The sequence below is a fragment of the Procambarus clarkii genome, chromosome 10 (genome assembly GCF_040958095.1).
Source record: "Procambarus clarkii isolate CNS0578487 chromosome 10, FALCON_Pclarkii_2.0, whole genome shotgun sequence".
NCBI lineage: Eukaryota > Metazoa > Arthropoda > Malacostraca > Decapoda > Cambaridae > Procambarus > Procambarus clarkii.
The window spans coordinates 13,929,441-13,952,665 of NC_091159.1; the positions used below are offsets into that span (position 1 = coordinate 13,929,441).

Sequence of the window (23,225 nt, forward strand, 5' to 3'; positions counted from 1 at the left end):
TTACAGTCTTGGTGCAAAATTCTTATATCTCTCAAGAATATCATCAACCTTTCCTTTGTGACACATCCAGGCTATTTGCTCAGGAACAGTCCTTATCTCAGTGTTTCTAAATACATTAATCAACGGACAATCAAACTATTACAATACCAGGCCTTTACGGAGACTACAGCTGATAAAAAAGGTCTCAAGTAATAAATTTCCGGACAGGGCGAAGATGTTGTTCACGTTTCCTTTCACCTGATGCCTCTGTTCATTTACCTGCAGTAGTTAACTATTTTTTTTTTTTTTTTTTTTTTTTTATAGTGAATTATATATTATAATTAAGCTAATATAATTATTCTTGTCCCAGCAACAATTAATTATTTATATAATTAAGTTGTAATCCCATTAATGGGAAGCCAATCAAATAATTAACCTGTAAATGACGCGCTTCGATCTATATACGTGTTGACGGATAATAAATCAATTTTATTTAAATGGGTTACCTTAATAATTATTGAAGATAATGTAGCGACACTCTAAGATTGATGAAACATCAACTAATGCGCAGCAGCGGCTCATTTGTCTGGTTTCATGAGCATTGTGGGTTCTCGCGGCGAACTCTTGAGGGGCTCGACCCTCCCAAGATTCGAATCTTTAAAGGTTCGAGTCCCTTAATACATGTATATAAATGTTTAGTAATTATAAATATGCAAAAAGGAATAATTAGGGCGTGAGAATACACGTGTTGGCTTTTAAATGATACATTCATGAAAAGTCACTCAGCATATAGCGTATCCGCCAGGCCCTGAAGATTGACAAAGAATATAAAATGACAGAATTTGAATTCACGTACATACTGTATTAACTTAAATGGTGATAAAATAAATTATATTGGCGTAGTTGTAATTCTAGATAGTAAATTATACTATAGGTGAGTTACCGGGACAATTTTGTATCTATATAGAACACTAATTCATCAACTGTTCTACTTTTGAAAAGTATAGGTTGATTTTTTTAACTTTCTTAGGAAGGGGACCCTTTTATTGGCATGGCGTGTTTGCATATATTAATTTAGTCTGATTCCTGTCGATCATGGTCTGTGTTGTCCTATAACAGAATTTATTATAATTCTTATAGCTGGTCTTTGCTAGATAATATGATGGGCATGTTATTGCAGTGGTTGAACCCCATGTACAGATACCACAAGTTAGATATAGGCATAGATTAGTGAGTAGTATTTGGTGAGAACAGTAGATCGAGTTGGGAACATATAACGTCGGACTTTTTAGAATGAGTGGCGAGGTTCACGAGTGAATATCAGGGTTGATGTGTGAGTGTCAGGGTTGATGTGTGAGTATCAGGGTTGATGTGTGAGTATCAGGGTTGATGTGTGAGTGTCAGGGTTGATGTGTGAGTGTCAGGGTTGATGAGTGTCAAGGTTGATGAGGGAGTGTCAGAGTTGATAGTGTTAGCGTTGATGAGTGAGTGTCAGGGTTGATGAGTGAGTGTCAAGGTTGATGAGTGAGTGTCAGAGTTGATGAGTAACTGTCAGGGTTAGTGAGTAACTGTCAGGGTTGGTGAGTAAGTGTCAGGGTTGGTGAGTAAGTGTCAGGGTTGGTGAGTGTCAGGGTTGATGAGTAAGTGTCAAGGTTGATGAGTGAGTTTCAGGGTTGATGAGTGAGTGTCAGGGTTGGTGAGTAAGTGTCGGGGTTGATGAGTGAGTGTCAGGGTTGGTGAGTAAGTGTCAGGGTTGGTGAGTAAGTGTCAGGGTTGGTGAGTGTCAGGGTTGGTGAGTGTCAGGGTTGATGAGTAAGTGTCAAGGTTGATGAGTGAGTTTCAGGGTTGATGAGTGAGTGTCAGGGTTGGTGAGTAAGTGTCGGGGTTGATGAGTAAGTGTCAGGGTTGGTGAGTGTCAGGGTTGATGAGTAAGTGTCAAGGTTGATGAGTGAGTGTCAGGGTTGGTGAGTAAGTGTCGGGGTTGATGAGTGAGTGTCAGGGTTGGTGAGTAAGTGTCAGGGTTGGTGAGTGTCAGGGTTGGTGAGTGTCAGGGTTGATGAGTAAGTGTCAAGGTTGATGAGTGAGTTTCAGGGTTGATGAGTGAGTGTCAGGGTTGGTGAGTAAGTGTCGGGGTTGATGAGTGAGTGTCAGGGTTGGTGAGTAAGTATCAGGGTTGGTGAGTAAGTGTCAGGGTTGGTGAGTGAGTGTCGGGGTTCACGAGGTCTCGAGTCCGGCGGGGAGAGAGTGAAGCAGCGGCAGCCGTCCCGGTGTCTTGCGGGTCGGTCGTCAAGTCAGTCAGGATGTTCCGCCGGGCGACTATTCTCGTCAATTACAAGTAAGAGAAGCGTCTGCCCCGGGCGAAATGTTAGCTTATGCATGCCGAAGCATCTCTCTCTTTCATGTTCAGGGCTCGAGAGGAGAGAACTAGCGAGTACAACGTAGATATTAGGTCGAGAAATGGGAAGCGAAAATGGCTTCCATGGCCGGCAAGCATCAGCTGATACAAATGTAAACATTGTTGGATAGGTCTTAACCTGGTGAGCTTGGCAGGGACTCCTTTGGGATAGGTTATCCTATGCCCTCGTGCTCCCGTATCGGGGTCTTAAGTGATATATGAGATCTTTAATATTTTGTGACGTGAATCTATCACAGGTATTTCAACGCCTCCCTAGTGATAAAACTGTATCATGATTGGGTTGGATAGATTTTAAAATCTTTTTGGCGAACACTCATGGGTATTAAGTGACCTGTATTCCATAGTTATACATTGTATAGTTATACATTGTGAATGTTTTTAATATACGAGAGATGGTTAGATGCGATCTCCGTGGTGCAGTGGTAAAACATCCACCTGGCGTTTGGCAGGCACTTTGGCCTGGGTTTGACGGTAGAGCGACGGTCTCGCTTCATACAGGTCGGTGTTCAATCCCCAACGTCAAAGTAATTGGGTACCATTCCTTCCCCCCCGTCCCATCCCAAATCGTAATCCTGACTCCTTCCCAGTGCTGTAAAGTCATAATGGCTTGGCACTTTCCCCTGATAATTAAAAAAAATTGGCCTGGGTTTATATCCTGGCCGGGGAGGATTAACTGGGCGCTAATCCTTAACTGTAGCCTCTATTCACCCAGAAGTGAATGGGTAAACGATTTGGCGAGTAGTATTTCGGGGAAAAAACTAAGATTAGGACCTCCCCAAAATGCTATGCGTGCTAGTGGTTTTACAAGAATGTAAGAACTCTCATTATATATAATATATACTGTGTGTGTGTAGTGTGTGTACATGTATGTATATATATATATACAGTATATGTACAGTATATATAAAATAATAATAACAAAAATAATGCTAGTCACATTGTGCACAAGACTTCGCCAGTGGATTTTAAACCTGCCAAACCTGAAAACAACCCCACCTTCCCCAACAAAATAAATGACTGACACTTAGAGACTGAGCTTTTGTCAAAATGCTGTGTATATTTTGACCATACCCTGAAAAGCTTGTCAGTATGTTAACGTGATGGGGTTATCAGGGAAGCTACGGAGCTGGAATACACGTTTACATATTGGCCCTGTTTAGTGAGTTGTCATCCTATGTAATTGGCTCTCAAAACGGATCTGGCAGTATTGTATTGGCTGATGATCAGCATCGGCAAGCCATGTTCAATTGCTTGTACTTGAGTGCTGAGAAATGAGATCTGATACTTATATTGAAGTTAATATAGCATGCTGATATGTTATGGTGCAATATGTCACTTAAAATGTTATTCCACTTGCCACTGGATTTTAAAATCTATCCAATCCAACAAAGGCCTATTCTATCCTGATCTAATAATTTACATAACTTTGTCAATTGGTTAAAAATAGACATTTGTGTACAATTTTATTGTATTTTAGTCTTTTAATTACATTTAAAGAAGTAATTTTGCTAGCTTAGAGCAAGATCATGAGTTATTATGGCACCAGTATCTGAGTAATATTGTACCCACAATGCACATTACTAGGTGTCTACCCTTGTTCATTACATCTGATGATAAAGGCCATGCAATAAGGTTTGCATTTGAATATAAAATTCTAAAGATTTTAAGTGGAAAATGATTATTACATAAATTCTAAGCATTTACAGTCTTCTACTTTAACTGGGCAGAGCAAGAGCCAAATGCCCATTACTTTTTTATTTATATATATATACTGTATATATATACACACAAAGAGTTCTTACATTCTGGTACGCGTAGCGTTTCGGGCAAGTCCTTAATCCTACGTTCCCTGGAATAAGACCCCTGCGAAGAATAGTTTTTACAACCAAATACCCATTTTACTGTTGAGTTAAACAGAGGCTACAGTTAAGGATTTGCACCCAATAAATCCTCCCCGGCCAGGATACGAACCCAGGATAAAGCGCCCGCAGAATGCCAGGCGAGTGTCTTGCCACTACGCAATGGAGACTGTGCTGTGGATATAAAATATCCAATGTAATATATCAAAATATAAAAATAAATCAATATATATCAATATATCAAATATATCAATATATATCAAATATATCAATATATATCAAATATATCAATATTGTAACGGGGGTGTGGGGGAAATAGCTCTATCTTGTCCATTATTCCACCCCCCAGTTAACTAACGAGGCCGGGGGAAACAGCTCTCTCTAGTCCGTTATCCCGTCCCCAGTTAGCTAACTATTCTAGAGCACTCCCAGAGTTCCTAAGGCAACCTCTCTCGTTCAACACCTTGTAACCTAGGTATTTGACTACCTAGGTGCTAAGACTACAAGGCGCCGTAACTGGACCAGCTACCCAAAACTCTAGAGAGAACTCTAGAATACAGAATCATTGCCACAAACGTATAAGAGGAAACGAAAGGAAAGAAATGAATAGTGAAGTAATTAGTGAGGGCTTGGGGTGAGAGGGAGAGAGGTGGGAGGAGCGAGGAGGGTCATTAGTTGAAAGTGAGAGTTCAGAGAGGGGTGGAGGGAGAGGTGTAGATAGGTAGGAGTAGAAGAGTAGATAGTAGAAGTAGAAGAGTAGATAGTAGAAGACGAAATGCTGCCACCATCCATTCATGATCATTACATACAAGACAAGGAATGGAACTTGCCTGTATCACAAAATTCTCAAAGGATGTTATCATGAGTTCATTATTAGTATGTTCCCTCTGTACCATGTATCAACTCCAAACATGTACTCATTAATATCTTGAATCTAGTAATCACCGAGGCTTTCTCACCTCAACTCAAAGCTCTAGGGAACAAAGACGATTTAAATAATAAGTTCATATATTTCACATACTAAGTATCATAATATAAGCAAACCACTTAAAATGTTAAAGATTAATGTGGGAAATTTTTACCCACCATATCTAATAATCATCTAAGAAATGTATAATTTCTATATCATATCTAAATCATATCAAAATCATATCTAAATCGTATCAAATCATATTTGAATCATTAAAGATTCATTATAGCTTGATCCTGGATGACAATGGCACCATGAACACGTACGCAACAGGGGCCCTTTTGATGCCTACGTGACTTTGTACATGATTTCTCAAGGATCCAGAAGCTTCTAGAAGGACTTCTTAATTAAAAAACTATTGGAACATTGATTCAACATCCGGTAGGATTAAAAATCGAATCCTTAATAAGATTCAGTGGTACTTTCAAATACTACTTATAATCTTTAAATCTTATATCTAATTATATTATAATCACATCTTATCTTAATCATAAGTCTAGACTGTAAAAATAATCAATCAATATTCATAGAAGGCTACCGTGCTCAGAGAGCATGGCAGGGCGATGGGGGGAGTGAAGCGCCCACGACGATGCCTCGCGGCACTCCGCGTTTGTTTACAAATGAGTGAACAAGTGACTGATCCTTAGCGAACATTACCAGCTCAAGGACACCTTATCTAATATTTTTTATCGCCAGTGAATACTCTCTAGAACTGGGGGAGTACCTGGACAATATCTACAAGGAAAATCCTAGAACATTCACATAAAATAGAGTGTATAGTGGAGATCAGTGACACGGTTTCCTCCACCTTCATTCATAAACCTTTATCTCGAATCATTCTTCTGCAACTGCAGGATAATCACGTAGCAACGCTACCAGATCATCATACAGCAACGCTGTAGCAAAATATCGTGCCTAAACTCAACAAGAGAGAGTTAATCAGTCTGGCAAACTTGTCAGACAGGCACCCCGACTGGCAGAGAAGTATATTGAAGGTTATTTGGTGTATGATTGGCCAATTGTATGCTTGTGTAGCTTTAATATCCTATAAATCTGTCTGTTGGTTAAAAAGCGAGGCTAAGCCTCACATTTCAGTAAGTTTATTAAAATTGTAGTGTAGCTGTGAATCTTATCCAAGCACTGAACCTCATGAGTGTCCATTCTGTCAGAAAAGAATTCAGCCTCAATAAGTAAAAACCTCACAAGTGTCTACAGCGTTGGAAGAGATTCACTCAAGCTAACTGTATCATATAAGTGAATATGTCTGCATATATATTTGAATATATAAATTAAGTTATCAATTGCTTGCTTAGTTATTTTTAAGTTATCATATAAGTTCATTTAATTGAATATAATTTCTAGTACTAAGTTAATAGTATTAAGACTACATTTAAGGTCATTTATTTATACTTTTACAATTTAATTTGTTGTTTATAGTATAAGAATCTATTGGCTGTTAAGTTATGGTGCTAGGTTAGACTATGTATGTTTAAATCCCTGATTTAAACAGAGCCAGTGTTCAGTCAGATAACTGAATTTATCAAATCTTATCCTTGTATAAAATACAAGCTGATGTGAGATCCCTGTCTACAGGTGGATTGGAACTTCTATCAACAAGTCATTCACCCCACCTGTCCCTTACAGCCTATAGTTTGTCATTAGGAAAAGAGGATCTAGGATTTACAACCCTAGCTAGAGATTTTAGTTGAATTAATTAGCAGACAGTGAATTTTTAATTTATTTCAGTACAAGTCCCTGGTAGTCTCCTCTTATATCAATCCCAGCAGGTTTTTCCCACATTAATGGTCCTTCGAACCTAGATAATAATGGTCCTTTGTACCTAGATATTTATGATCATTTGTTTACCGAATATTTCAGTGCCAAATAGATAAGAAACTTCTTGATTTTGCATTGGAATAATTCTTACATATTCTAGCCTAACCTAGCTATCAGCCAATATTTATCATAGCTATATATCTAAGTAAACAAATAGTTTGCAGTGGCTTAAGCCACCATATCCATTAACTAGTAAGCATTCATAACAAACTGATACTGTTTTGTGTTAAGAAACCTCAGTAATTAAGTATATCAGTGTCAAAGACACAACTGCATCTTAATCATAAAATACCATTATCTACCTCATTGTGGTAACAATACATATATATTTAAGTGTATTATCTAGCATTATCTCCAATCTACTGATTTTCAGAGCTGCTCATTACATAATATTCTTTAAAAAAGTGTTATCATCACTGTAAGAGCATCATTACAATCTATCTATAATCAACTATATCATACCCTATTCCAGGTAAAACCAGTAGACATTCTACTGTATTTTATCTAACAATTATTATGGTAACAGATTTTGTAATAACTTTGCAAAAATAGTGCCATTTACTATTTTTAAAAAATCATTACAAGATTTACCAACTTGGTGCATTCGTGCATTCGGGTCACAAATCAAATTATTACAATACTTTTGATAATTGAACACCTGCTACAACCAGATTCCAGGGAGGAAATGAAGGACGATCTTTGGAATCATTACCTAAGTAGACAGGAAAGCTCATTTATCAAAATACATTAACATCAAACATATTTATCAGAAAAAAGAGAAAAATCTCGGAATCTCCAAAACTCGGAAAAGGTCAAAATGGCTGACAGTGTTCCACCAGCAGCTGAAACAGGAAATAGGAGGACACTTAATGGTCTGCAAAATCACCTAACTCAACTGATTGACAAATGTCAAAAGTTGGCTAGGCAACCATCTCCTGATTTAATAATTCTGAATACCAGAGTAAAAGCAGCTGTGGATAAGTATGAACAAATCAAACGCCATGCAGAGATTTATCTAACAGAAATGGCTAATGCAGATTTAACCCGAAAGGAACTTCAGGAAATTGTCGTTGAAATGACAATGTATGAAGATAAAATCCAAGATCAACTTGATCCTTTAATCAAACAAATATCTCAAGCAGGAACCCAATCCAATGTGAGCTCATCCACTCAACAGAGCAATGCAACTATCACACATATAGCCGCAGAGCTCCCAAAGGTACAATTACCATATTTTGAGGGCAAGGATGAAGACGATTGGGATACCTTCTGGAGACACTTTGATTCTATAATAAATTCCAAGCCCTCTCTCAAAAAGGCGACAAAGTTTCAATATTTGCAAGGCCAGTTACGGGGAGAGGCAAGGCAGGTCATTGCTAATTTGTCATTAACAGATGATGATTACGACCATGCCTTACAGTTGTTACAAGATAACTACAGTGATAAGGAGACTGCAATTGCACGTCTCTCATACAAATTATTGGATTTACCCTCTCCAAATAAAAGTTATGAGTCACTACAATCATTTCGATTGTCTATAGAATCAATCATCAAAGCCCTCAGTACAAAAGTACCTGTAGGTGATGCAGAGTGGCTTATAAAGTTAATCATTCAAAGGAAACTTCCAAATGAGGTCATAGACAGCCTATGCACTCATTATAACACCAACATCTTATCACAAAGCCAAATCATTGATGGACTTCGAGCTTACGTACAAAGATTACGAAGCCGAGGAAAACTTAGATCTCAAGAAAAAATCCCCAAAGGTGAATCCACGGACAAAAGCAAAAATGTCCAGAATGGCAGTCAAAAATCAAGGCAACAAAACTCCTCTTCTGCAAAGTGGAAACAGAATAATGTTGGCTCTTATGCTATATCCCCCACAGTTAACAGAACTGTAGGAAACCAAGCTCCTAAGACAGATAAGACAAAAGGAGCTACAAGTGCCCCAAAATGTTTATTCTGTCAAGAAGCACATACCATTTATCAATGCACAGTTTATGTAGGCCGTGCCAGTCGAATCGATCGACTGAAATCTCTGAACAGGTGCATCCGTTGTCTACGGAAGCACGATACTAGTGAGTGTATCACTCAATTGCAGAACTGCCAATATTGTCATAAAAGTGTACATCACACAGCACTCTGTGGTGATATTAACACTCAATCCAGATCACAGACTTCCAATAATCAACATGCATCTCAGGCAAAGCCCAAAGATGATAATACCACAACAGCCGTACAATTCTGTACAGTAATGAGCAATGTCAACGACTTGGATACAGAAATTGTTACAGCAGCCATATTGCCTACTGCACAGCTAGAACTATGCAATCAAGGAATTTGTATTCCAACTAGAGGCTTTTTTGATCAAGGGTCACAGAAAACCTTTATCAGTAAAAAGATGGCAGAAGATTTACAACTTAAATCTTCAAAGCAAGTATCTACATCCATATCAGGGTTTTTTACTAATTCTGGTCGTAGAACCTTTCCAGTAGTAAAACTCGATGTCTGTCTAGGTACATCCCAAAGGACAGTAGAAGCCATAGTAGTTGATAAAATTCCTACTGAAATGGAAGTGACTGGTCTGACAGCCACAATTAAATTCCTAAAAGAAAAAGGAATACAATTAGCAGATCCTCTGCTCGATTCTGACTACATAGGGGATATCGGAATCCTGATTGGAGCTGACTACTATCATCGATTCATTCTAGGATCAGAAGAATCTATGGGTATGAATATACTCAAATCAGCAGGAGGCATATTGATGACAGGACCTATACTAGATCTTGAACCTTCAACTCCTGAAAAATCACATCATACAGAAACTGTAATAGTGGCATGACTAGGCAAAGAACAGTCACCACTTAAAATCCCCCACATGATTGATGATGGATTAGAATCTGTACCTCAATTGTGGGAACTTGATGCCATAGGAATAATTCCTGAACAACCAAGTCCTGATGATGTCTGTGCATATAATCAATACTTAGAAACTGTACAGTACTATGATGGACAGTACTGGGTAAGGCTACCATGGAAAATCAACCATAAAACCTTACCTACCAATTATCACATGGCTTATAGTCAATTTAAATCGCAACTAGCAAAGCTAAGAAAAAGGCCTGAGCATTTAAAACTCTATCATGAGATTATTGCTCAACAATTAAAGAATAAATTCATCGAAGTCGTGAAACATGACAATACGCGAATAGGCCATTTTTTACCACACATGGCTGTAATGAGAGAATCAAAAACAACTCCTTTACGGATAGTTTTTAATTGTAGCTCTAAATCTGGACCCCAAGGAATCAGTCTAAATGATTGTTTGCAAACAGGTCCAAGTCTAACTCAGAAATTGTATGACATACTGTTGAAGTTTAGACTTAACAAATATGCGTATTCAGCAGATATAAGTAAGGCCTTTCTAAGAGTTGGCTTACAGGAAGAAGATAGAGACTTCACTAAGTTTCTATGGGTAGAGAACCCAGATGATGTCAATAGTCCTGTAGTGACTTTCAGATTCTCTTCAGTTCTTTTCGGCGCGACAAGCAGTCCATTTCTATTGCAAGCAACTCTAGATACTCATCTGAAGAAATCATCAAGTCCCTGTAAGACTGAAATCAGTCAAAATCTATATGTAGATAATTTTCAAGGGACAGTTAACAGTACTACTGAACTGTTACAATTATATCAAGAGGCTAACAAGGAGCTACAAGGTGCAAACATGCCACTACAATCTTGGGCCTCTAATAATGCAACATTGAATAATCAAATAGCAAGAGATTACCCTGAATATCACGTACCAGAATCACAAAAGGTGTTAGGTATGGATTGGGATTTAATCTCGGACACAATATCGATCAAATCCGTGCCAGTAAATTACAACATCACTACAAAAAGGGATTTGCTTTCACAAGTTAGCAAAGTATTCGACCCACTGGGTCTACTAAATCCTTTGACTATCAAGTGGCGTTTATTGGTGCAACAAGCATGGAAAGCTAAGGTTGGTTGGGATGATCCACTACCAATCCAGTTACAAAAAGCTTGGATGGAAGTGGCTCAAGAACAAACTTTAGTTGAAAAGATAATCTTTCCGAGACACATAGTCGAGGAAAATGAAGAAGTATCACTACATGTATTCGCAGACTCGTCAGCCAAAGCTTTTGGAGCTTGTGCTTACTTAGTGACTTCTAATCAATCTTATCTTATCACCTCTAAGGCCAGAGTCGCTCCATTAAAAAAGAGGACTTTGCCTCAGATGGAACTAACAGCACTGCTAACTGGTACACGCTTAGCTGTGCATATCAAACAAGTCTTGTCTACCATGAACATCAAAGATGTCATTATATGGTCTGACAATGAAGCTGTCTTACAATGGGTACGAAACGACAACTGTCCAACTCCATATGTAAAAAATCGCGTCTCGGAAATTAAAGAAATTTCCGCAGGCTTTCAATTGTTGCATGTACCAACAAAGGATAATCCAGCTGATCTCTTATCAAGAGGTATGACATTTAAACAGTTTGCAAAGGCAGATATTTGGTTTCATGGGCCTCGATGGTTAGTGAATGGTAGTTGGCCTGAACAAAAGCCACACGTCATTACGACACAAACCATAACTACCACCAGGCAGCAAGCTCAAATATCAGTCTTGGATTGTACTCGTTACTCCTCGCTCATCAAATTAATCAATGTAACACAGAACGTGTTTCATTATCTCAGGAAAAAAGGTATAAAATACACTTTTCCTGATGCACTTATCTATTGGGTAAGACAAGCCCAGAGAGAAACTTATGGGAATAACTATGAAAATCTTCCGCATAAGTTAAAACACAATCTCGGTCTGTGGATAGACCAAGAAAATCACAACATTCTGCGTTGTGGAGGGAGACTTAAACACGCAGATATCAATCTAGATACCGTGCATCCATGGCTTTTACCAAAAAATCATTGGATCACAAGGTTGATTGTGTTGCATACACATCAACAAATCATCAAACATGGAGGAGTGTTAGACACACTCACACAAATCAGACAGCAGTACTGGATTCCTCAGGGAAGACAGTCAGTCAAATCAATCTTGAAGAATTGCATGATATGCCGAAGGTACGATGCAAGAACTTGCTCTTATCCAGGGCCACCACCCCTACCAAAGGAACGAGTGGTCCATCTACAACCTTTCGAAACGACAGGAGTAGATTATACAGGAGCAATATATCTAACAGGGACTGCAGATAAGCAACCTATCAAGGCATACATCTGTCTGTTCACCTGTGCTACCACCAGGGCAGTACATCTAGAGGTAACACCCGATATGACTGCTCAATCATTTATTCAAGCTTTCCGCAGATTCGCAGCACGCCGATCATGCCCTAAGCTGATGATTTCAGATAACGGAGCAAACTTGGTAGCTGGAGAAGCATGTCTACGGGAAATCTGTTCCCATCCTGCAGTTACTTCCACACTGGAACAGCGTCATTGCAGATGGAAATTTATCCCTCCGAGAGCCCCATGGCACGGAGGATTTTATGAACGGTTAATAGGAACTGTAAAAAGATCCTTGAGAAAATCTCTACACCGTCAGAAAATCAATCTTCAAGAACTCCAGACAGTAATCACGGAAATAGAATCAAGGGTGAATAACCGGCCGTTGACTTACTTGTCTGAGGATCCCACTCAACATGAGCCATTAAGTCCTGCCCACCTAATGTATGGAAGACTTCTGTCTCCAGTACCATCTCTAGTGGATGATGAGATCAGAGATCCCTCATATGTGGGTGAGAGCGAGTTGGTTCAGGGGTATAAGCATCTGTCCAGCATAATCCAAAAATGGAATGATGTTTGGACAAAAGAATATCTTACATCTCTACGAGAACATCACTATGGGGCCAACGTCCCACATAATATAGCTAATCTCCAACCTGGCGATATTGTCTTGGTAGACAGTGATGGCCCTAGGGCTGACTGGCCATTAGGTAAAGTTGTCTCAGTCCATCCGGATAGTCAGGGGATTTTGAGAATAGTCAAAATCCTGTCTAAAGGAACAACTTCCCTGAAGACATTGGACAAACTCATCCACATGGAATCAGTGAGCCAGCTGCAGTTAGATCCTGAGAGACCTCAAGACACTCTAACTCCACAAGACCCACAGACTCCTAACAGACACAATCGTCCACAACGGACAGCAGCACAAAAGTGCAAGCAAAATTTGCACTTGTATTATCAATCCAATGGAGAGTAAATAAATACATATGGTTACTATTGTCCTAAGTATTGGACTCTGTGCCAGTTCTCTCCCTCTGGAAGATGTGGGAAATTTTTACCCACCATATCTAATAATCATCTAAGAAATGTATAATTTCTATATCATATCTAAATCATATCAAAATCATATCTAAATCGTATCAAATCATATTTGAATCATTAAAGATTCATTATAGCTTGATCCTGGATGACAATGGCACCATGAACACGTACGCAACAGGGGCCCTTTTGATGCCTACGTGACTTTGTACATGATTTCTCAAGGATCCAGAAGCTTCTAGAAGGACTTCTTAATTAAAAAACTATTGGAACATTGATTCAACATCCGGTAGGATTAAAAATCGAATCCTTAATAAGATTCAGTGGTACTTTCAAATACTACTTATAATCTTTAAATCTTATATCTAATTATATTATAATCACATCTTATCTTAATCATAAGTCTAGACTGTAAAAATAATCAATCAATATTCATAGAAGGCTACCGTGCTCAGAGAGCATGGCAGGGCGATGGGGGGAGTGAAGCGCCCACGACGATGCCTCGCGGCACTCCGCGTTTGTTTACAAATGAGTGAACAAGTGACTGATCCTTAGCGAACATTACCAGCTCAAGGACACCTTATCTAATATTTTTTATCGCCAGTGAATACTCTCTAGAACTGGGGGAGTACCTGGACAATATCTACAAGGAAAATCCTAGAACATTCACATAAAATAGTGTATAGTGGAGATCAGTGACACGGTTTCCTCCACCTTCATTCATAAACCTTTATCTCGAATCATTCTTCTGCAACTGCAGGATAATCACGTAGCAACACTACCAGATCATCATACAGCAACGCTGTAGCAAAATATCGTGCCTAAACTCAACAAGAGAGAGTTAATCAGTCTGGCAAACTTGTCAGACAGGCACCCCGACTGGCAGAGAAGTATATTGAAGGTTATTTGGTGTATGATTGGCCAATTGTATGCTTGTGTAGCTTTAATATCCTATAAATCTGTCTGTTGGTTAAAAAGCGAGGCTAAGCCTCACATTTCAGTAAGTTTATTAAAATTGTAGTGTAGCTGTGAATCTTATCCAAGCACTGAACCTCATGAGTGTCCATTCTGTCAGAAAAGAATTCAGCCTCAATAAGTAAAAACCTCACAAGTGTCTACAGCGTTGGAAGAGATTCACTCAAGCTAACTGTATCATATAAGTGAATATGTCTGCATATATATTTGAATATATAAATTAAGTTATCAATTGCTTGCTTAGTTATTTTTAAGTTATCATATAAGTTCATTTAATTGAATATAATTTCTAGTACTAAGTTAATAGTATTAAGACTACATTTAAGGTCATTTATTTATACTTTTACAATTTAATTTGTTGTTTATAGTATAAGAATCTATTGGCTGTTAAGTTATGGTGCTAGGTTAGACTATGTATGTTTAAATCCCTGATTTAAACAGAGCCAGTGTTCAGTCAGATAACTGAATTTATCAAATCTTATCCTTGTATAAAATACAAGCTGATGTGAGATCCCTGTCTACAGGTGGATTGGAACTTCTATCAACAAGTCATTCACCCCACCTGTCCCTTACAGCCTATAGTTTGTCATTAGGAAAAGAGGATCTAGGATTTACAACCCTAGCTAGAGATTTTAGTTGAATTAATTAGCAGACAGTGAATTTTTAATTTATTTCAGTACAAGTCCCTGGTAGTCTCCTCTTATATCAATCCCAGCAGGTTTTTCCCACAATTAATATTCAAAGTGAGTCATCCTCCAAGAATCTGAGAGCACTACAACTGACTGCCCCTGATCATCACACAACACTTGTAAAACACGACCAAGTCACCTTACTGTTCACTCACCGAGGACTGAGTCTAAGTTGAATAGAGAGGGGGGGGGGGTCTGTAGCTTGACAGAGACTGTCTCGCCCCTACCGGCCGACAGCCTCCCTGCTAGGGACGTCTTCTCTACTGGCTCGTCTGCTGTTCTGTCTGTTAATGCTTCATGCTCGATAGTTCTCCGAGTATTTATTGGGGAACCTAGTAGCTAACTCCGCCCACAAATAGATAGCCTCCGGCACTCTACCAAGCCACTCCTTAAACGTCGGCATGTTTGAAGGCTACCAGACTACAATTATAAGCTTAGCGGAAGCAAGGTGAAATTCTGACCTGATCAGAATGATGACCTGATCAGAATCATGATCTGACCTCAGGTCACTTGAGGTCATTAACGCTTTGAGGTGTGAGATCTCAGGCAGACAACTGGTGCCTCTCAGATCCTTGTCTGTGACTCATGTACTCTATGTATGTATTAACCTAAACCAAACACTTTTACAGTGTTACAATATATATCAATATATATCAAATATATCAATATATATCAAATATATCAATATATATCAAATATATCAATATATATCAAAATAAATATCAAATATCTAATACATATCCAATGCTGTGGATATAAAAATCATGCTGTTGTCACTGATCCAATCAGAAAATGTGGGGGTGGGGGGATGGGGATGAATCTATAAATTTGCCTGTGACCCCAGGTGATAAGGGCACCAGGAGCCATGTGAAGCACTGGTGGAGAGAATATCAATACCCAAATGAATGGGGATTGCACTTTTTTTTTTTTTTTTTTTTTTTTTTTGTGGTCCCTAGGCACAGCAGGTATAAAGAAGTGTGCTTGACCCTTTTTCAATCATTTCCTCTACCATTTCCTTATCTCTAAGCTGATGCCTTCCACCGTCATGAAGTTGGGAACCAGGTACTAATTATTACAGGAAGATGTGCTTAATTCATAATTTATACAGTATATATTATATTTTGTGTTTGTCTCAACAGTGGGCAGCAGCAGGTGCGTGGTATGGCCACCTTAAAGGCCATTGCCATGCGCCTGAAGTCTGTTAAGAATATCCAGAAGATTACCCAGTCTATGAAGATGGTGTCAGCAGCCAAATATGCAAGAGCTGAAAGGGAATTGAAGCCTGCCCGGCCGTATGGTGCAGGGACTTCTGCTTTTTACGAGAAGGTACTTGATTACTTCATTTCTGTTATCAGACAATTGTAATTTGTTTCTCAACATGTTTTGCTTTATGATGCAACCCGTTCTCGTACTATCTTACCGCCAATATTGACTTATTAAATACGTGCATATGTGACATACTAAACATACTAGTTTATCTTGAAAAGTTTCATAGAAAACACCGACCTTACCTAACCTTCTTAGTATGTTAAGATAAGCATCTTATTGCTTCGTAATTTCAATTATTACTTAACCTATACCTATAATAGGTATAGGTTATACCTATAATAGGTTAAGTAATAATTGTAATTACGAAGCAATAAGATGCTTCGGTATAGGTTACCTATTATATATAGGTATAACCTATACCTATATATAATAGGTATAGGTTATACCTATAATAGGTTAAGTAATAATTGTAATTACGAAGCAATAAGATGCTTATCTTAACATACTAAGAAGGTTAGGTAAGGTCGGTGTTTTCTATGAAGCTTTTCAGGGTAAACTAGTATGTTTAGTATGTCACATATGTACGTATTTAATAAGTCAATATTGACTATACAAAAGTGCGAGAACGGGTTGTATGATGCAGGCTTCAAATCACACTTTGTGAGTGGGTCGACCTTCCCAGGCCATGTGGAGGGATTAGCAACACTACTAGGACTATACTGGACATTATACTTTAAGTGCTGCTGATTTTTAATTCTTTTATCTAGTAATATTTGGTATTAGGATTTAGTTATTTAATACAATCTCCATTGATAACCTTCCCCCACTTGTATGTTTTATCTTGAGGTCATCTTGAGATGATTTCAGGGCTTAGTGTCCCTGCGGCCCGGTCCTCGACCAGGCCTCCTTTTTTTTTTTTTTTACACCCCCCCCCCCCCCCAGGAAGCAGCCCGTAGCAGCTGTCTAACTCCCAGATACCTATTTGCTGCTAGGTAACAGGGGCATCAGGGTAAATAAAAGAAACATTTTGCCCATTTGTCTCCGCCTCCACCAGGGATTGAACCCGGAACCTCAGGACTATGAATCCGAAGCACTGTCCACTCAACTGTCAGGCGCCCTATGCTTGGAACAGCTGAATGCTTCCGCCTGCTTCTGAAGCTTCCACCTGATGCCAGGTGTCGGGCAGAAGGGGGAAAGGGGCACTAAAACACTAGCAGACTGCAGAATAAAAGTTTAAGGAAATGACTGGAATGCTTCCTTGTATCCTGAGTTTTAGATTTACTGATTTTTCCTCCTTTATAGCAATGCTACCACTTAAGTTAACCTTTCACTTTTTGCCTGTTTTTAAATTGTTGCTTTCCTGACTGATGAACTGTTCCATAACTTCTGCACATTTCTGGTCTTGGTCTAACTTCCCCTTTCCTACTCTCCTATGAAATCAAACATAATTGTTTGGTGACTCATAGTGATTGATACTCTATCCTTTTGAAGTTTTGCTTCAAAAACACAGGGCCAGATTTAGTGTTGGTGGTGAGTCATTTCCCTTTGTCTTATCAAGTCTAATATTTTTGCTAGCATTTCTGGTGTCCATCAGTTTAGTTTACATACCAGTTTGTTTGCACATTGTTTGATTGACCTTCCTCACTGGCTTCAATACCTGCTGTTGCATGAATGACATCTGTCACAGCTTCATCTAGCTTGGTTGCTTTGTCTTCTACAGACGACAAAGGTTTGCCCCTTTCCATGAGCATTCGATTAGAACCAGCGTCCTTGTCTGGCACTTTCCCATACTTTTGTGTTTATATCCAGTCCCATCATCAGTGTTCTTGCCTGTTCTTGTATTATTCCTTAAATTCAACACACCAATCAAATTTATTGTATCTTAAATTCTAGTGAAAGGCAGCATACCTCACAAACTGCTGTGGTTACAGAAAGCTGTTGAAATACATGCCAGGTGTGTGTGTATTGAATCTTATATAATTTATTTCTACAGGCAGAGGTAAAGGGTGAGGAGGATAAGCCCAAAAAGTTAATTGTGGCTTGTAGCAGTGATCGAGGCCTGTGTGGTGCAATTCATTCAAACGTCTGCAAGCACATTAAGGCAGAGTTAAAAGATGATGATTCAAATGCTGCCATTATATGTATAGGTGATAAGTCTCGAGCCCAGCTTACCAGGTGAGTGCTGCTCATTTTGGGCTTTGCCTCTTTGGCTGTTGATACTCTGATTTATGATTGTGTTTTATATATCATTTCAAGTTGGATCTTTGAAAAAACTGGTGAGCACAGATCATGTGTTTTTCATATCTTTGTCATGATAACCATAGTGCATTTCATGCAAAATGAGTATACTGTACATTGGCCAAGTTTAGATTCAGAAAAGATTTTGTTAAACACTTGTTTGGAAATAAGGTTAGAGTGAAGGAGTAGATTATAGGGTAACACAGACACTGGATTGTTTATAAAGCATAGGTTAGACAGAGTAAGTTTAATTTGGTGTAAATAAGAGCTGCCTTAAACATTCCAGTACGTCTTCTGTAGTTTCCTCTTTATGTTCTGAGCAATTATATTTGAAAATAAAGCCATTCTTGCCATATTTTAAGACTGACTCCATTTACAGTATTATTATTTATATATATACACGGTATAGTGGAACCTCGACCTACGAATGAATTTTTCAAGTTTTTCTTTACTAATTTTTTTGAGTTGTGACCCCAATTTCGTTGGGAAATTCAACTACAGTGGAACCTCGAGTGACGAGTGACTCCAGTTACGAGCATTTCGAGTAACGAGCGAGTCGCTCGCAGAAAATTTGTCTAGATTAACGAGCAAAGTACATGGTGAACGAGCAAAGTACATGGTGCTTCCTAGCGTTCCCGCTGGTTCTCAGACACCTCTGACGACAGTGTTGTTGTTTCGCAAGACGAACGTTTCACATGACAAGCTTTGTGCCAGAACGGATTAAATTCGTTAATCGAGGCGCTACTGTACTTACAACCTCTGCCTCGACTTGTGACTTTGTTGATACAGAGCACCACTTGGTTTCCGAACCCTTTGGGGACGAGACCCGTCGGTTAACATGTAAGTTCGTATACGAGAAATAGAGGGGAAAAAATAAACTAGAAATGTAAAAAGAAATTTTTCAAAAAAAATGTACGAAAAAACTCTAGGGGGAAAAATCGACAGGTTCATAGCGTAAATGCGACCGTGTTTTGTTTGTACTCGCCAATAAGTGAAGTGCTGATCCGCTTTATAAAAGTCCTTAATTGTTCCTAACTGATTATTAAGACGTCTGGCAAACATCCTCTGGATGTTTCCTGCCAGCCTGCAGGAACATCCTGCCAGCCTGCAGGAACATCCTGCCAGCCTGCCTGCCAGCTTGCCTGCCAGCCTGCAGGAATATCCTGCCAGCCTGCAGGCACATCCTGCCAGCCTGCCTGCCAGCTTGCCTGCCAGCCTGCAGAAATATCCTGCCAGCCTGCCTGCCAGCCTGCAGGAACATCCTGCCAGCCTGCCTGCCAGCCTGCAGGAACATCCTGCCAGCCTGCAGGAACATCCTGCCAGCCTGCCTGCCAGCCTGCAGGCACATCCTGCCAGCCTGTAGGCACATCCTGCCAGCCTGCCTGCCAGCCTGCAGGCACATCCTGCCAGCCTGCAGGCACATCCTGCCTAAAATATACGATGATGTACAGTACTGTACATTTAAGAAACAAATCTGGGTCACAGGTCTGTGGAGTGTGGTTAGGCTTACGGAGTCAGCCGGTCCCTCCCCCACCACCGACACACCTCCCCCTCTCCCCCCCCACCCCAAACCCATACACACACACACACACACACACACTCTGAGGTCACGTGGTTCATGGTTCACTTCAACACCCATATATCGCTTCCTGCCTGCCTGCCTCCTTCCCAGCCTGCAAGCCTGCCTGCCTGCCTGCCTCCTTCCCAGCCTGCAAGCCTGCCTGCCTGCCTGCCTCCTTCCCAGCCTGCAAGCCTGCCTGCCTGCCTGCCTCATTCCCAGCCTGCAAGCCTGCCTGCAAGCCTGCCTGCCTGCCTGCCTCCTTCCCAGCCTGCAAGCCTGCCTGCCTCCTTCCCAGCCTGCAAGCCTCCCTGCCTGCCTGCCTCCTTCCCAGCCTGCAAGCCTGCCTGCCTCCTTCCCAGCCTGCAAGCCTGCCTGCCTCCTTCCCAGCCTGCAAGCCTGCCTGCCTCCTTCCCAGCCTGCAAGCCTGCCTGCCTCCTTCCCAGCCTGCAAGCCTGCCTGCCTCCTTCCCAGCCTGCAAGCCTGCCTGCCTGCCATCATGCTAACGGGTAGTGTGTGCTAGGCTTATCTTCGGGAATGAGCCGGTCTCGCCCCCACCACCCGCCCCCCCTACATCCCATACTCTCTTTTAAAGGTCACGCGGTTCAACCGCGTGACTACCACTCACTCCCTGCCTGCCAGCCTGCCTGCAAGCTAGCCTGCCTGTGCCTGCCTGCCTGCCTTTCCCTCCCTAATTCTCACTACTTCCGTCCCTTCCTGCCTACCTCCTAGCATCTCTCCCTACCTCCCCCTCCCTCTTAGCATCTCTCCCTCCCTCCCCCTCCCTCCTAGCATCTCTCTCTCCCTCCCCCTCCCTCCTAGCATCTCTCTCTCCCTCCCCCTCCCTCCTAGCATCTCTCTCTCCCTCCCCCTCCCTCCTAGCATCTCTCTCTCCCTCCCTCCCTTTCTGACTAATTCTCCCCCTCTCTCATACTGCCTCCCACCTAAGCTCCCTCATCCATCCACCCACCGGTCAGCCATCACTGACGCAATGCGTGCATTTGGAGCCGACATGGTGCACAGATGTTTCTTGATTGTGCAGATATGTAAAACAAAAGCACAGAATGAACATTCCAGCCTTATGGCAATTCAAAATAATAGGAATAATAGGCTGTGAATCTGTGAAGTCACAGTGGGCAAACTGGACCATCTCCCACCCACCACAACAAGCCAGCGTGACGCTGGGCGGACCCCTTCCTACCCGAACTTTGTTCGGGTAGCATGACTCCCCAACCCCAATCGGGAAACTGGAAGTTTCGGATAACTAAAGTTCGGAAACCAAGTGGTGCTCTGTACGCGTATGAGTCGACCGAGAGCGTGGCGCGCTTCAGTATGCCAGTGTCTCTCACCTAGTAACGATCATGCTTGAATTCTTTGTAAAGAATTTCATTGTTTTTCTGCTTGAAAGTAATTATTATATATCACACCATGGGTCCCAAGAAAGTCAGTAGTAAGGTTCAACCTAAGAAAATAGTTTTTGAGTAGAGGCAGTCCCCTCCTCGTTAAGAAAATGTGTGAAGTATGGGAAAAACTGCAGTTTTGTTGAAAAAACTCGCACAGATAAAGCTGTAGCAGGCCGTTGCATTGACTTTTTGAATGACACTGTTGTTGTCTTACTACAGACAAGTGTTAACACTTTCGCGCTCTTGGCGCTCAAAAAAAAACAATACCCCAGATGCTTTCGGCACTTCGCGCGCCTACACGGTAAGACCGAAAAAGTGTACACTCTTTTGACTGTCCTGACAATAATTGAAGGCGCACGTATTTAAATTTGGTATCACTGTGTTCGCAATGAAATTGTCTTTAAGAGCATACCTATAAAATGCCGCACAAGCATAAGGAGTGTCAACACCAAATAAAAAACTATGCAGATCACTCACCGAGAGCGCCAAACAGCAACAAAATGTTTCCACTCTCTTAATGGTTGCGAAGCCTACAGTTGTCCTACATCGCTAATTTTGGTATCATTGGAATCGCAATAAAATTCTCTACACGGACATATGCATATGAATGTTTAATATAGGTAATTGCCCACCCGCAAGAGTGTGTGAAGTGGAGAGTAGTTAGCCGCGAGCGCACTGGCGAAAACACAGGGGGGAAATCATGCTTGGAAAGTTTATACATTTATACGTTTCCTGACCCTACTTTTCTATGTACGTATTTCTTTTTTATACCAATGTGTTCGCAATAAAATTTTCTATAAGATGAAATGTATAACAATTGTACAAAGCATGTGTAAGAGAAGCGCCAAATATAGAACCACGTCGCTTAGTATGCGTTCGCGGCAGAAACAAACGCATTGTTTTCGTTCGTTTGATGTTTGTCATGTTTATACTTGTTGAAACATTTTATAATTTGTATGACAGTGATCACAGTAAAATTCCCTACACAGACATATACATAACACATACAAATATTTCCCACGTGTTGGATATATCAACGGCTAAAGGGAACCCCACTGCCACATGCCCGCCACACCCAGAGCCACACCCGCCACACCCCCAAACATACTTTGTGTTTTTTTTTTTACTCATAGAAGTTTGTGATATAATATTCATTCTGGTACCAAACAATTCGCAAATAAATTCTCTACAAAACGTATATAATATAACTTAAATATAACCACTTCACGTAATTGTTCTGTTAGGCTTACCGAGTTATAGTAGTTATCCATATACAAATGATAATCCTTGTTGACTAGGGGCGCCATCAACCCCATCATGGTTTCCACTGTCGTTTTTCCAATTCCACAATACACATCAAATTTATATATGTAGCCTGATTTCCCTTCGGCCAACATATAAAATTTTACACCATATTTATCAGGCTTGTTGGGATTGTAGACCTTGAAAGAGAGGCGGCCGCGCCATCCCATTGTACCCTCATCGAGACTCAATTCTTTTTTGGGGATATATACAGATTCAAATTTTTCTGAAAATTTTCGGTGAGGGAGAACGGGAATTTCATGGAGAAAAATCTGAGAGTATCCCCATCCATTTCGGTTAGAAAATGGAATTTATAGAAATATTTTTTCGATGGACTACAGGCGTAGTCTGTTATGCGGAATCGTAAGAAAAAACGGTGACGAGCTATGTCTAATCTAAAGCGCGAAAGTGTTAAAATGTAAGGAAAA

The 23,225-nt window shown here is 40.4% G+C and overlaps 2 protein-coding genes across 4 annotated transcripts in view; one reads left to right on the forward strand and one right to left on the reverse strand.

Annotated features, from left to right (window-relative positions):
• Nucleotides 1-230, reverse strand: part of LOC123747014 (protein arginine N-methyltransferase 9) — a 33,728-nt gene extending 33,498 nt beyond the window's left edge. The window contains exon 1 of the mRNA XM_069321634.1: nt 148-230. The gene's annotated coding sequence lies outside the window, so the exon portion shown is untranslated. The remainder of the gene's footprint in view (nt 1-147) is intronic.
• Nucleotides 231-2,156: 1,926 nt separating this feature from the next.
• Nucleotides 2,157-23,225, forward strand: part of ATPsyngamma (ATP synthase, gamma subunit) — a 34,005-nt gene continuing 12,936 nt past the window's right edge. The window contains exons 1-3 of one of the 3 annotated variants that reach the window (XM_045728941.2): nt 2,157-2,314; nt 16,167-16,353; nt 18,290-18,471. In XM_045728941.2, coding sequence (XP_045584897.1) covers nt 2,280-2,314; nt 16,167-16,353; nt 18,290-18,471 — 404 coding nt within the window. In that variant the 5' untranslated portion in view covers nt 2,157-2,279. Of the gene's footprint in view, nt 2,315-2,434; nt 2,488-15,597; nt 15,624-16,166; nt 16,354-18,289; nt 18,472-23,225 lie in introns of those variants that run through there. The other 2 variants (XM_069321642.1, XM_069321643.1) reach the window with 2 other exon arrangements.